This window comes from Saccostrea cucullata, unplaced genomic scaffold (genome assembly GCF_032062105.1).
Source record: "Saccostrea cucullata isolate Sc308-1 unplaced genomic scaffold, CSIRO_AGI_Scuc_v1 ctg5576, whole genome shotgun sequence".
Lineage (NCBI taxonomy): Eukaryota > Metazoa > Mollusca > Bivalvia > Ostreida > Ostreidae > Saccostrea > Saccostrea cuccullata.
Window position 1 is genome coordinate 9,754 of NW_026929367.1, and position 16,044 is coordinate 25,797.

Genomic DNA, 16,044 nt, shown 5'->3' on the forward strand with positions numbered 1-16,044 from the left:
AATACCAGTTGAGAGCTAATGTTATGCTAGGAAAAAAAATGCCGCAGTAAAAATGGAGATATGTTATTAACTTGTACTGAACATAATTTCTTAAAAATTTTGGGGCGCATATGGCCTAAGCCAATCAGATTTACACAAATATACACAAAAACAGCTTTCAGGTCCCTTGGCTCCGCCAATGGAACATGGCAAGGGAATATTAAATACTACATTAAGTTTCTTGACAATGGGAACAGTGATGAATTGGATGGACAAACGTCTAAAATGGAATGCATCTGAATATAACGATATTACAGACGTAACGCTACCGTCAAAAGAAATATGGTTTCCGAGATCAATTTATATCCATAACGAGGTTTTGTCTCGATATTGTTCTCCTGAAGATCCAACTTCAATTGTATCATCTGAAGGCGTGGTTAGTATGCCATTTTCTTACAGTGTATCAATATCTTGTAAGATAAGCTTGAAATATTATCCTTTTGACAAACAGGTATGTACCGTTTTGTATTTGAATCGTTTTCCGGGTATTGTTAAAATTCGTTTACAACTTAAAAGGGATGAATACATGTTGAGATTTTTTACTGAACACATAGAATGGTCACTTACAAACGCTACGGCAGCGACAGAAGATATCCTTGGTATGGGAGAAGACGAAAAACAGGCGTTGCTCATTATTCATCTTGCAAGAAAACCGTTGTTTGCAGTATGTTCACATTTACTGCCTGTATGGATTTTATCTGCATTAAATGTAGTATGCTTCCTAATTCCTGCCAAATCAGGAGAGAAAATGAGTACCTGTATGGCTATCTTCTTAACCTTTGCTGTCTTTCTGACAGTGATGAAGGACTTTATGCCACAGACATCTGATGAAGTCTCGTACTTTCTCGTCTATTTATTTACGCAGTTAACAGTGAGTGGAATGGTTGTGATATTGGAAGCCATTGCTTTACATGTTTATTATCAAACGGAGGATTCCAGCGGAAGTGAAAGCGAAATGATGACAAAGCTTGAGAAATCTGATATTAATAACAAGGAAATAAATCTGAACAGGACAATTTGTTTTTGGTCAAGTCGCAAATTAAATAAAATATTCGGGATATTAGTTGTTTTTATTAATCTTTCGTCTCTTGCTGCGTACTTGTTGTGTTCAGTGTTTCGAATTTAGAAATTATATTTCTGTAGATAATTGTGGTAAAAAAATAATGTTCTATTTGAAGTTAGGGATATAGGCTGTGAACATAATGTTTTTGTTTAACTCTGTATATGGAATAAATGAAAATTAACAAAGGACGTGTTCATTATAAGGTATTTGGATACTTTTTTTGTTAAAGTAACTGTATGTTTGGTTTTTTTATAAGCCTAATTAGCTATTTATCAAATCAATTTTTTTTCAAATACTTATCATAAATAAATGTTCTTTGTAAGAGATGGCGTACGGAAACCATTAAAATATTCTCACTGAGAATTATTTTATTAACCTGAATTAGTGTGTTATTGATAGCATTATTAGCCACATTAACTCGTATAAACTCCTTTTAAGGTCAAATTATTAAAAGTGTACTTGATTGTTCATGGTATCGACTTGTTTCCATTTTCATATTTATTTTCATAATGCTAATGTTGTAGTCCATTATGTTCTAAACGATTTCAGTGCTCATGACACAATTGAATAATCGCTTTCAATGCTCACTTCAACAATAAAGATCTGAATAACAATATAACATGAAAATGACTGAAACCTTTTGCGTTTATGTATTTCAAAGCAAGCAAACTTAGTTCGCCTGAATCAACTAGGTGTACTTAGATTATTGCTACTTGTATTCATATTTATCATCTATTATTTATTATATACATATCCTCGAGGTACACGTGAGTCGCCATTTAACCTCTATCCCCGTCGGTTGTAAATATTTTCATTTTTGTTATCATAATTCGCGATACCAATGGCATATTGTATGAATGAGTGTAACGGAGAAAGATTGTGAAAATTTTATGGTACTTGCTCACCATGTGAGGTTAAGACCCTTCTAAAGTAAATCAATATATAGTAATTATCATATTACCTCACGAGGTTATAGAATTCAAACCAAGACATATTTTTCAGGAAACAAGGACGATTAGTGAAATGATTCAGGAGTATATAGGAAAAGTTCTTTTAATGAAGCAATATTTTTACTCTACCTAGAGAGAAGAATTTCAATTCAATTTGATTTTTTACATTAATTTAATAGATTTTACATGTATCACTTTGATTTTTTTTTGGTTGTTTATTTTGTTTACATCTATTTCTCACTCAGGTTGAGAGGCTAGGCAACCATTTGGCGATGGAAGGCTGCAAATTTAAACCTATACTCGGTAATCAGGCAAATTCAGAACTTTGCACAGCAATCAGGCAAATTTTAACCATACTCGGTTATCAGACAAATTTAGACCTTTACACAGCAATCAGGCAAATTTGAATCAAACTCGCCAATTAAGCGAATTTAGACCTTTACACATCATTCAGGCAAATTTGAATCGTACTCAGAATCAGGCAAATTTAGACAAGTCCTATACTCGTCTATCTCTTAGTTGCTCCTGAAAACTTTTAATCACAAGATATTGCTATCAGTGTTGTGAATCAATGGAAAATATTCACAATCGTGTTCGATTCTGGAATTATGGTCAGTATCTTAATTTTCATTGGTGTATAGTTTGTAGGATAAAATAAGGTTTACAATTTACTTGTCTTCTGTTATGAATTTTGGAAACAGAGCTGCTATGTTGCCTTGGTCTGCCAGTAAAATTTAACATAAAATGGCCCAAGTAAAACTTAGTCTTGTAAAGACAATGCTTTGGCAAGCATAACTTTTTTAAATATATACAAAGTGCGCCCCTGAAAAAAGAAAACAAAATAAATAGCATAAAACGAAGACTGTTTACAACATATTCTAAAACATTAAGATTTTGTGGTGATTTTATGCAAACATATCTTATGTCCATTCTTTAAACAATTTATCTAATTTGAAATAACCCATTTATTCTAACAACCCTTATTAATTAAAATCACAATACTTTCTGTCTCTACAATATATTCATATCACTATCAAAATCACTTAGTATTTATTTCAAATTATAGTTCTCATAATAAATTCTATAAAAACAGCTGCAAAATTTGGACACATGAAAAATATACTTTCCTTTGTCTCTAAATTCATGTTTGTTTAACTTTATGGTATGGTATCATTATTAAAGGTGAATTCTAACAGATGGGAAATCCCCCCAAATCTCCTAAATGTGAAATTCAAAAGCTAATTCTACAATGAAGCGCATTGAAGTGGTAAAATTTTCCATTTGGATGAAACGTTCTGAGTCATGCTTTGACCGTCAATTATAACATAACGACACGCCCATTTCTTTAGAAACGAGAAAGAAATATTCGTCGTAATATTTTAGGGCACCCCATTTTCCGCGACAAACAACATGAGTTACACTAAATTGAAGATTTTTAAATAAGAAAAAAATATATATAGAGAGTCCCCGCTTTTGTAAAACACGCATTGCAACGAATTTGTACATAATTATGATTTTATCATGTTTATTGGAGTTAGCATAACACATGTATAGGTCTAACACGTGCTTACTCGGGTTTATGCAGACCGTCAATTTGATTGGCTACTATATTTATGGAATACCTGTTCTACAGGTATTCGATTGAATCATTTGACCGATTTTTCCTTTCTAAAGAAATGGGTGTGTCTTAAGATAGCTCAAAACGTTCCATCTAAACGGAAGATTTTACCACTTCAATGCGCTTCATTGTATGTAAAACGCATCTCATGATTAAATAGATGTTATCGACTATCTTGCACTAAATGCCCCAGTTTTTATTCTACAGCCATCCGGTGTCCATTTGGAGATTGGGTATCTATCTTGCTGCAGAAGGATTTTCCACTTTTTATAAATAGAGCTTTTGTGTACGTACTAACTTGGTTTGTTATCGGACAGTTTTCCACAATTTTATTTTTACAGTAGAAAACATGAACGCTGCTGTTTAAAATAAATTCTTTTTATCTGAAATTTTGGATGAATATGAACCTGACACAAAATTATGGCTGAGTTAATTTTGAGATCTTTATAAAAAAATGTTTTCATTGTTAAAGCTTTAGGCGAACAAAACGGAAAATGGTGACATTGATAAAAAATATCATGGTTCATAAGCTATTTCATGCTTGTTTTATTCTTTATAGAAAAGAAATTATGTCATCACCCGGAAGTCGGATGAAAACTTTTTTTAAAGGCAACCCAAAAATTTAAAAGTACAGTATAAAACACACAACTTTTCACAACTAATTTACACCAACTTAAAATTTTTCGATCTTACGATATCAATGAAGACACACTAAAACTGGAACGACTTTTGAAATGTATGGAGATGACAAACGGTATTCAAGCTCAAATGTTCATTAAACAATACAAAATGCATAGTAAACATGAAGCTACAAATGAATCAGAAGTGGGATAAGGTGCCATGGAGGAGTAAGCATCCCCTACCGACTGGCTACACCTAATGGCTCCTTGATCGGGAAATAACGGAAAATTCGTCGACATTTAAGTATATAGATAATGGTCCAAAAAATAAGTTGGAAAAAGTCAGTCAGCAATTGACTTATTTGACTTATTTATGAATTATATTTGCTGACAAGGTCATTGTATCGACCATAGAACTTATTAACTACAGATCTATAGCTCTCTAGAAAAAAAAATTGTTAACAGACCGGAGAGCTACAGTGCCATCCATTGAAAGAATTTTTTTTATATTTATTGCACATAAAAATGTTAGCTGTTTCTCGATTTATTTCTCTTTCCTTTTCAAATTGCTCAAATATTAATAACTGTGCGCTGCTTAATATTCTTTAACTATTTCCTCAGAAAAACATTCCTTACAACCATTGTAAATGACCCTATTGCGCCATACATTGAAAAAATCGAAAAAATTACCCATGTACACTGTCATTTTGGACGGTAAAATAATTCGGATCAACGCGCTTTATGCAGATATAAAATGTGAGAGAACTTGATAGATATCAAAGGCATATTTAGATATCGAGCTTTTGTTCAGTTGAAATGAGAATATTTGCACAATTTAATCCAAAATAAAATACAACTATTTGTGCGTTATAAGCAGTTTTTTCTATGGGTGGCACTGTAGCTCTCTTATTCATCCATCCCAATTTTTTTCAGACCAGGGATATACAGATCGGCAGCTTAAAACTTAACGAAATGATGACTTTAAAGGAGACTGCTGATATTCTTTCTGGCAATAATTAATCTTGTTTTAGAAATTGGTCATATGTAAAGCATGCTCTTACGTATCGAATTAACTAAAAGCTATAAATAACGCATGATATCAATAATGATCAACTTTATCAATAAATTGGGAAATATCATTACTGGTTTGTCACGTGCTCATAATATAATAACATTCTTCAAGTCAATTTTTCATTCAACCAAAATACTTTATAACTGGAAATAATCTTATTTTTTGCATAAATTTGTCACGTGGTATGACAGTCATGTAATTTTAGTTAGCATACATTGTATTTGCATTATTGAAGATATCTATAAAAAGTTCGGCTAGGGAATTCCACTACTGCATGGAACCTGTGTCACAATTTATGTCCATATTTGATTTCCATATGTTTTTTCTGATTACTATATAACTAATATTATTTGCCCAATATGTTTACCATACTTTTAAGCTTGTTTAGCAGGTTTTACCTGGTGATTTAAATCCCGTGAAATCAGATTGGGCTTAGCAACTGAAGAGAGGGGTCGAGATTTAAGACAGCTCAAGTTTTCCCCTGTTTTGTTATATATTTTATTATTATTTCATGACCAGAGGTCCACCTATTCTGGGTAAGTGTATTTTATTTATTATCGTTAACTGTATGATTTATTGACGGTTTTTATTCCTGAAATGGCCACAGAACTTTGCTCTATAATTTCATTCGTAAGTTAGATTCAAAGTAGTACGCTCATGTAAAGTATATATGTTATAAGTAAAAGTAAAAGTGTATGACTATATGTATAATGTAGACGTAGTGTTCTATGTATAAAGTATGGCGTATAGTATTCGTCTAAAAGCTATTGTATACAAGTAATACACTTAGTTTATGCGCGAACGTAAAAGTTTTATAAAGTAAAGTAGTATGAAGTAAAGTGAAGTACAAGTACAGTGCAGTAAAATGCAACTAAGTAAAGTATAATGCAGTGAAATGCACCTAAGTAAATGTACAGCAAAAGGTACAAGAATGAGCAATGTATATATTATGTCTATCTAACTTTGATATATATTATAGGTCCCATTTAGGCCATTTGTACCATTCATGCCATTCTGCCAGTGGGTCATTCAGACAGTTACACTACGCGTGTGTTTGTACATATTGTAAATAAAACTATTTTAACAAAACTGTATTGTGATTTTGGGAAGACGCAAGCAACCCTGTGACAACTTGATCCCACCACTGATGAATTGGAAGTCTGTTTTTACCCTGCTCCTATTTTGGATTGTTTTATGGACTTTTGATCTGGAATACTGTTCTTTATCTCCATATGTTTTGTCTAAATATCAGGGTAGAAACCAACCAAATCAAATTCGCAAACAGAAACTAAATGAGAAATATTTTTGGCCTATTTAAAATTCTTTTTAAACAGGTGGTTCTTCTAATTGTGAACTTTAGAACCTAGTATAACTGCAAATGAATATTTGATTTTTTCTTTAGTCAACTGTATTTTATCTAAGGCGTAAGGAAATTATATAAATGTGAGAGAATTTCGATCTACTTATATCAGAAACTAGTTACTTGAAATAAGAAATAACGGACTTGGAGAGAATTAAAAAATTCAATTTAACACATATCCTCTAACATATAAACATGCGCATTATTGATTTTAAGAATGCTTTTATTGATTTCCCAATCTCCGTACGTACATTGTGTCGAGTATATAGCAAATTACATAAAACGTGTAAAAGAAATAAAATATGAACACCTTCAATTAACACAAAATTTACGATTATAAAACTACTAGTATACATTTTATACAAATATATTTAGCGTCCAACCTACAATACATAATACACAGTAACACCATAAATTCATGAAAATTGAAACTAAAATGTGTCGACATCAGATACAAATAGAACTGATTAATGTAAACTCATGTTTCCGCTAACACATCTTGCAGAAAAGAATCTATCAAGTTCAGAATAAGTACTTTTAACCTGTACAGTCTAATTTGTTTAATGCAACTTTCACAAAAAATTCACTCTAGTTTTAGCTGTAAAATATCCGTCCTTCTACTTAGCATGACAATTCATCATTGATACTTTTACAAACCCTGCTCCAGAAAACTGAATCCCCATGTTCATCGTTAGGGAACTCAATGTACGACCTTTGATTAATAAGGTCCATGATACTCAAGGGTATCTTCTCTACAGGAACAGCATCATAAAATACCAAAAGGAGAACGCCTTCATTTTCTCGAGAATAGATGTCTTCCATCTTTGCAATGTGTAGCTCATACATACACCAAGTTGACTTGATGAAGTTGGGAGATAATACAGCGATGGTCTTTTTACTTTTGTTGATGGCAGTTATAATATTTTCGCATATATCATATCCAGGAACAAAATCTCGATGGTGAATACATAAACGTATCTCATTATTTTCTTCTAATTCCAACATCATTTTCTGAACAAACGGAAAATCGTCATCGGCGTAAGAAACAAAGGCATCATATTTAAAATCTGATTGGCTATCACTTCTCACTGCTTTATATCCATGATAACGACTTTTAGTCATATAGTAAAAATAACGAAGTTTCCATCTGTATCTGTATAGTAGCCCACATAGTAGAATGACAAAGAACAGGAGAATAATGAACGACAAAATGATGGTCAGATACGTATAGGAATTGCATTCTTTTTCTAGTTCTTGGATATAGTCTTTAATTTTTGAAAACATTAATGGCTTGCGATCGGAAGAAGTCAAGCAGGAATACTTTTCAAATGACTCAAAACTTATTCTCTTAGTTTCATGCCTGTTAACCATCCACTGTAGAAATGACAGTGTTTTACAATTACATGAAATTGGGTTTCTTAAAAGATTTAATGTAAAACTGACTTTATCTTTCTGTCGGTCAATATCTTTCATGTTTGTTTCGGAAAGAAATTCGATTTGGTTTCCAGATATATCAAGAAATTGTAAGTTCTTTAAAGTCGAAATGCTAAAATCTATAGTGCTAAGCGTATTATCAGCTAGTACTAAATCCTTTATGCTTCGAAGTCCTTTAAAAATCTGATTTGGGAGATGTGTAATTCTGTTTGCTCTCAGCTCTAAACGAGTCAAGTTTTTCAGACTTGCAAATATTTCACCTTCCGTATCCGGTGATAAACTAAAACCCAACAAATTATCACTTAGGTATAATTCTGAAAGATTACCAAGATGCTTAAAGAAACTTTTGGAAACTGAAGAGCAGAAATTGTTTGACATATTCAGTATTCGAAGTCTTTTCAATCCTATTACAGGACCTGTCCATGAATATAAAATGTTGTCCTGTATGTATAACTCTTCCAGCTTGTTTTCATTCGATTTCAACCATGGAATCTCAAAGCGCAATGCACTTTTGTTGTAAAAAACCGTTTTTAAATTTGGTGGTAATAGTTGGACTTCTTTTATGCTATTTAATAATTCGTTCTGTTGATACGATCTTGTAAAATTTCCTCCAGTTTTATTTTTATATCTCACCAACAACTTTGCCGTCTCATTTGTCTTACGCACGCGACCATATGAATAATCTTGGGTGTTTATTAAATATTCTGTTCTTCTTTCATCTCGACATATTTTGTTCCTGATAATAATATCAATGGGACTGTGGGAAAGGTATTGTAAACTTGCGTTTATCCATTCCAGATTCTTTAATGCTCCAAGCTGTAAGACGTATAAACCAAATGTAAGTCGGTTCTCAGCTATTGATATTCTCTTAACTGTTTTGGGGAAATAATCAGCAGTTCCGTTTTCCAATAATTCAATTCTGTTGCTTGACAAATGAATTTCTGTTAGATTTGTATTATTTAGATACCTTATATCATCTTTTTTTATTTCAGTACCCAGTCCAAATGTGCAGTGGATTTTGTTCAATGAAAGGGTCGAAATTGTTGAAAATTGAAGACCGTATGCCAAAAATGGCAAAATTCGAAAAGTCAACTCTGTATTTTCAGATAAGTCCAACGTTTTAATATTGATTGTACTCATGTCCGTCCGTCCGTCCGTCTGTCACACTTTTTTTCCTGAACTCCTCTTACATTTTACACGTACTTAATCATCTTTTGGGAGATGGTTGGTGGTGTCATGTGATGTGGTAATTTGGAATTTTGATTTTGCCCCGGGGGGAAAAGGGGGTCAAAATAGTTTTTTTTGCAAAAAGTCCCGTCTTCCCTAACTCCTTTTACATTTTACTCAGCAGCCTAATCACCTTTTTGGGGGGTGATTGGTGGTGTCATGTAGATGTGCAGTAAGGTTTCAAATTTTATTTTCCCCCGGGGGTCAAATGGGGGTCAAAATTTAAGTTTTTTATGCAAAAAGCCCCGCTTCCTTGACTCCTTCTACATTTTACCCAACCTAATCATTTTTGGGGATTTTGGTGGTGTCAGGTAGATGTGCAGTAAGGTTTCGGAATTTGATTTTGCCCCGGGGGTAAAGGGGGGTCAAAATATTTTTTTTATGCAAAAAGCCCCTTTTTCCCCTAAACTCTTTACATTTTACCAGAGCCTAATCACCTTTTGGGAGATGGTTTGGTGGGGTCATGTAGATTTGCAGTTAGGTTTTGAATTCGGATTTTCCCCGGGGGTCAAGGGGGGTAAAAAATGATGTTTTTAATGCAAAAAGCCCCGTCTTCCCTGATCTCCTTTTAATTTTACTAGCAGCCTAATCATCTTTTGGGAGATGGTTGGGGTATGAGGATGTGCAGTAAGGTTTCGGAATTTTGATTTTCCCCCGGGGGGGTCAAAGGGGGGTAAAAACACTTTTTTATGCAAAAAGCCCCGTCTTCCCTGAACTCCTCTTACATTTTACTCAACAGCCTAATCATCTTTTGGGAGATTGTTGGTGGGGTCATGTAGATGTGCAGTAAGGTTTCATTTTTTGTTTTGCCCCTGGGGGTAAATGTGGTCGAAAAATGATGTTTTTTTATGCAAAAAGCCCCGTTTTCTCTGAACTCCTCTTACATTTTACTCAGCAGCCTAATCACCTTTTGGGAGATGGTTGGTGGTGTCATGTAGATGTGCAGTAAGGTTTCGGAATTTTGATTTTCCCCCAGGGGGTCAAATAGGGGTAAAAAAATACTTTTTATGCAAAAAGCCCCGTCTTCCCTGAATTTCTCCTACATTTTACACAGTAGCCTAATCATCTTTTGGGAGATGGTTGGTGGTGTCATGTAGATGTGCAGTTAGTTTTCGTAATTTTGTTTTTTCCCGGGGGGGGGTCAAATGGGGGTCAAAAAATTATGTTTTTGTGCAAAAAGTCCTGTCTTTCCTTAATGTTACTCAGAAGCCTAATCATCTTTTAGGAGAGTTATATATTCTGAAAATTATGTAAAACATCAAAGTTAAAGAGTAAAAAAACATCGCATGCTGGGAAACACCTTGAATTCTGATGAGTAATTAATGTACATGTCAAATGTGAGAGTCATATCTCATCCCAATCAAAAGTTATAAGCAAATGCAACATTTTTGAAAAGTGGGTTAGGCTTCAAGGTCAAGGTCACAGAGTAAAAGTCATGATTCATTTGGAAAGATCTTATCACAGGTAATAATATACATGCATTATAATATGAATGCCCTAACTTTTCTCTTTTAAAATGATGAATTTATAAAAATTTAATTTTTTTCAAGTGGTCAAACTTCTAGGTCATATGTAAGAAAAAAAAAAACATGCCATTCTCACAGGTAAATACTAGTACATAAGTTTAATATGAATGCCTTGTCTCTTCTCATTCAGTAGTTATGACTGTGATGACCTAGGTTAATTTTTTTCAGACAGAAGGACAGTCTGACATACAAATGTACATATTTCTATATGAATTGCATGGGAAAAATTTGGGCCCAGTGGTTCTAGAGAAGTTAAAATGTAAAAAGTTTTCAGACAAACAGATGGACGGCATGTCACGACAGACGTTATATGAAAAGGAAAACCCGAAAAGCTCAAATGAGTGTTTTGAAAGGGTTACAATATGGTTGAGTTTTGAAAAGCTTTTTTTCATCAGAGATATGCATGACCAACATATTCATGTTTTATATTTTCTTTAGTAATTTGTTTGTTTGTTGTGAATATTTTCCTCTGGGGAAATTTTTCCCCCTCATATGGAGACACCACCAAATAATAATAAGAAAAGATGTGTTTGTGAAACACTGATGTCCCTGTATGGAAGCCTATGGCGAAGGTTGAAGTTTCTCAAATATATGTCAAACTCAAAGGTCAAGGTCAAAGGGTTCAAATTGTTGGTATCAAAAAAAAGTCTTGTCACAAGGAATGCACATGTGAAATAAGTAATCCCTAGTATTCCTGTTCAAAAGTTAATTGCCAAGGTTAATTTTTTAAGTGGTTCAAACTTAGGTCAAGGTCAAACATATTTATACCTGTTGACAGTTCACAATGAATACACATGTTAAGCATGAAAGCCCTAGCACCTACTGATCAAAATTTAGACCAAGTTTAAAGTTGGGTATTTTTCTTGTAAAAATGTGTATTCTAGGTCAAGTGATCAGAGGTAAAAATTAATGTTACCAAAATAAAAGGTGTTAATTGTCACAAGAAATAAACCTATAAAATGTAGAAGCCATTTGTATAGCCCATCCCACTTAAAACTTATGGGCAAGGTTATAATTTCTGCAGACAAATAGACAGACATAATATAAACACAAGAAACAAAATATGTACATAATTAGTCAAATGGAAAAAAATATACTATTTAATTGGAATCACAAAATAGATTGTTATTTAGGGATGGGAGTGGGTAGGGAAATTGGACCCCCCCCCCGGGAAATTTTCCCTTTTGTTATTTAAACAAGACTATATACTGAAGCAAATAAAAAATGACTTTTGACATCCTCCCCCTAACTTAGAAAACTTTGACCCCACTATCATTGTTTTTATTTTGTTTATTTGTTTTCAGTTTATGAGTTTTTTTTTCCCCTGCTTGTCATGATATTTAGGATGAATTTTTTACTGAGATGTGAACCCCCTCCCCTCCCAAAAAAATTCTGGATCCGCACCAGTATTGGCAGTAACTGAATCGACATCGACAAGGGGAGATAACCCAAATATGAAATTCGTCTAGTGTGGCATGCGATGATCTTTGACCCTTTTGAACTTTAACCTAATCGTTTGGGATTTTACCCCCCACTATACTTAAACTTTTACTTACCAACCTCTAGATAGAATGTTCTATCGTTAAAATGATAAATGTCCTAGGGACCCGGTTTAACCCCGTTTAACGATAGAATTCGTTCCGTGTATTGTAATGTGCAAAAAGAATAACCCGCATAGTGCATTTACTAGGAACAATCTAGAGAGTTCCGAATGTAAACATTTGAGTGGAGAGAAAAACGTTGGGAAAATTAATTGGATTTACGTATTTAACGTTATATGGATTATTTTTTGGGATAAAAGGCATAAGCAATCTCAAAAAGGTTTGTTTTGATTAATTTTAAGATTTTCTGTGCAAATCTGTTTGTATCCTTCAAAATCGTTTCGTTGCGATTCTGCAATTTTTTGCTACATTACGAGTATATGGGTGGTATTCTAACTGTGGTGAGGGCTTTCCGACCATTAATTTTTAACTAACCAACCTCCATAGGTCTTGTAAACTTCATGAAATTAATCCAATTATAGCACAAAATGAATTAATCCAATGCACAGTGACACCATTCTGCAGCATGTTATAATGCTATTCCATTCGGAAAACCTTCGTGCCGTCGATTCCGTCACCTTATCAGATGAATGGGAATGGGCGGGTGTACCGAAGGGATTTAATTAAAAATATGATAATGGGTGACGCAACATGATGTGATGTAGAATTTACATGTCAAGAACAAATTTTAAATTAATTCATAACAAACAATTTTTTAACAAAACTGTTCCATCTGCCTTTCCAAAAGTTGTATCTGTGATTGTGGTGTCGGGGGGGGGGGATTAGTAAATTTAAAAAGGTCCTATTATGAGCAAAACATTTATCAAAATCTAATTTACATCATTAATAGAATTCAAACTGGTATATAATGAATTAAGCATGTAAAATAAATATAAGAGGTTCTGAGTTATAGGTCACAGGGATAATTTCATACTCAATTTGATGAATACATGTAAATTACAGGCACGTAGCAACGGGGGGGGGCTCCCCTTTTTTCCAACATTACCTGTACTATAAGAAAATGTCCATTGAAAAGATGGTTGCCCCCCCCCCTTTTTACCACAGTATATACATAGCAAGGAAATATGGGGAAAAAAATTGGAAGTGAAAGTAATTTTTTGAAAAAAAGGGACCACCCCCCCCCCCCCCCTTTCATTTTTTTTCCTTGTTAATTTTTTTAGGTAAAGAAAAAACATTTTCTCGGGTTCCCCCCCCCCCCCACTTTCAAAAACGATGCTACGTGCCTGAATTATATAGAATTATTTTGTTTTTCCTTGGTAGGCCCCCGTAGGATTGTGTATTTAGAGGCAAACATTAGTGCGGGTATTTGCCCATGACGCATCTTTTTTTTATTGAAAAAGTATAGATGGATATAGTATTTGTATATTCACAAATCAAAGGTAAAAAAAATTGAGGGTGCATTTACACGGAAAAGATTTAGGGAAATACTGTTAAATACAAATATCTAAATTTTATATACTCAAATATTTAAAGGTTATATACAGAACACTTTTACAATACTTACTATCATGGTAGCGATGTGGTGGAGTGCTCACTTCTGAGGAGAGGTTTGAATTTGATTTTTTTTCAATTGTCCAAAAAGTTTATAACACATAACTAGCAAATATAAAGGTGAAGTCTGTTTCTTTTTCATACTATCGGTGTTCAACAAGGACGTAAAAGTTTTCTGATATGACCCTCAAAACGTTGATCCCTTTTCCCGGTAGACACTTGGAAGATAACGAACCCTTTCTTTACATGTAGAATGGCCCTTGCAGCTGATTTTAATTATACCCGCACTTTCTAAAAAAGTTCGGCTATATTGTTGTTATATGTCCGTCCGTCTGTCACACTTTTTTTTCCCTGAACTCCTTTTACATTTTACACGTGCCTAATCATCTTGAGAGATGGTTTGGGGGTGTCATGTAGATGTGCAGTATGGTTTTGGAATTTTGATTTTGCCCCCGGGGGGTCAAATGCGGGTCGAAAAATGATTTTTTTTTATCAAAAGCCCTGTCTTCCCTAACTCCTCCTACAGTTTACTTAGTAGTCTAATCATCTTTTGGGAGATGGTTGGTGGTGTCATGTAGATGTGCAGTAAGGTTTTGGAATTTTGATTTTGCCCCGGGGGGGGAAAAGGGGGTAAAAAAAACTTTTTTTGAATAAGCCCCGTCTTCCCCAACTCCTCTTATATTTGACTCGGTAGCCTAATTATCTTTTAAAAGATGATTGGTGGTGTCATGTAGGTGTGCAGTAAGGTTTTGGAAATTTTATTTTGCCCGGGTGTCAAATGGGGGTAGAAATTTGCTTTTTTTTTTTTTTTTTTTTTTTTTTAATATTTGATATGTTTAATCACATTGCTTTCCAGAACTTCCCTAATATTTCGTGCATTAGTTTTAAACCATGATCATTTGGAAAATGATTGGTTTATTTTGTGTATGTGTAAAATGGTTTCAAAATTTGCATTTTCATGTGGATGGCAAAAAGGGGCAGGACAAAATGGCCCCTCCCTAACCCAGGGTTGAAATTTTACAAACTTGAATCTACACCTCTTAGAATTTTTCCATATTAATCATGCTCTTGTTGTTCTTGAAAAGAAAAATTTTGAAGATTTGTTACTTTTTATTCGTAAATAAAACTTTGATTCCTAATTGTGATCTTTTCCCTAGCCTTTAAGGTCATGATTTGAAAAACTAGAAATATGTCTGTAGGACATAAATGTCCCGCTGGATGTATATAACTAAAGCTACATGAAAATTTGTATTAGTGTATAAAGTTTATGAAAATATCTTGAAAAGTTTCTTTAATTTAGAATTGAAACTAAAATCTAAATAAATTGGATATAGATAATAAATTCCCACCAAAATATGTATAAGTGCATGCTAAACATAAAAATGTCTTAAATTATTTCTTTCAAACTAAGCAAAATAAAAATCAAATAGGAGGGAGGTCAAGGTCACAGGAATGTGCAAGGTGAAGATTTTGATGCAGTTGAATGGCTCTCACTAATACATATCAGCATATTATGTTTGATAAAAAAATCTTGAAGATTTAATAAACCGAGCTTAACACTTTTTTTAAGAAAATAGAGTTGGGGTCAAAATGTTGTTGCAGTTGAAAAGCTTACATCAGTATGAATTTACTATTAGCATATGAAGTTTGAAAAAATATAATTAATGTTTTTTTTTAAATTTACATAAACACATATTTTAAAAAGTAGTTCAAGGTCAAAGAAAAATTCAAGGTCAAAATAAATTATGCATTTAAAAGCTCTCAGCAGTATGTATCAGCATTGAAGTTTGATAAATATATTTGAATTATTTATTCATAACTATTAGACATTAATTTTAGAAAAGTGAGGGAAGGTCCCGGAAAGGAAGGTAAAAAAAAATGAAAACACTTAAAGCTTTCATCAGTATGAATCATCTTGTGCAGTTTCATTACACAACTTGAATGGTTTCTTTAAAATAAAGCTAAACACGAATTTAAAGAAAAGTTAAGTGAACTAAAAAAGGGAAAAATCAACGTCAAAAAATATCGCAGTTGGATATTTACATCAGTATGCATCAACATATGAACTTTGATAAAAATATC

General features: G+C 33.3%; 1 protein-coding gene across 1 annotated transcript; it reads right to left on the reverse strand.

Moving 5' to 3' along the window:
• Positions 1-7,062: 7,062 nt before the first annotated feature.
• On the reverse strand, positions 7,063-9,296 carry LOC134280619 (toll-like receptor 4). Its single transcript, XM_062763062.1, has one exon. The coding sequence runs from the start codon at positions 9,294-9,296 to the stop codon at positions 7,344-7,346; it is 1,953 nt and encodes a 650-aa protein (XP_062619046.1). The 3' UTR covers positions 7,063-7,343.
• Positions 9,297-16,044: the final 6,748 nt, after the last annotated feature.

What these genes read in the sequence shown, in the direction of transcription:
- LOC134280619 (XM_062763062.1), bottom strand. Translation starts at nt 9,296, where the DNA reads ATGAGTACAATCAATATTAAAACGTTGGACTTATCTGAAAATACAGAG.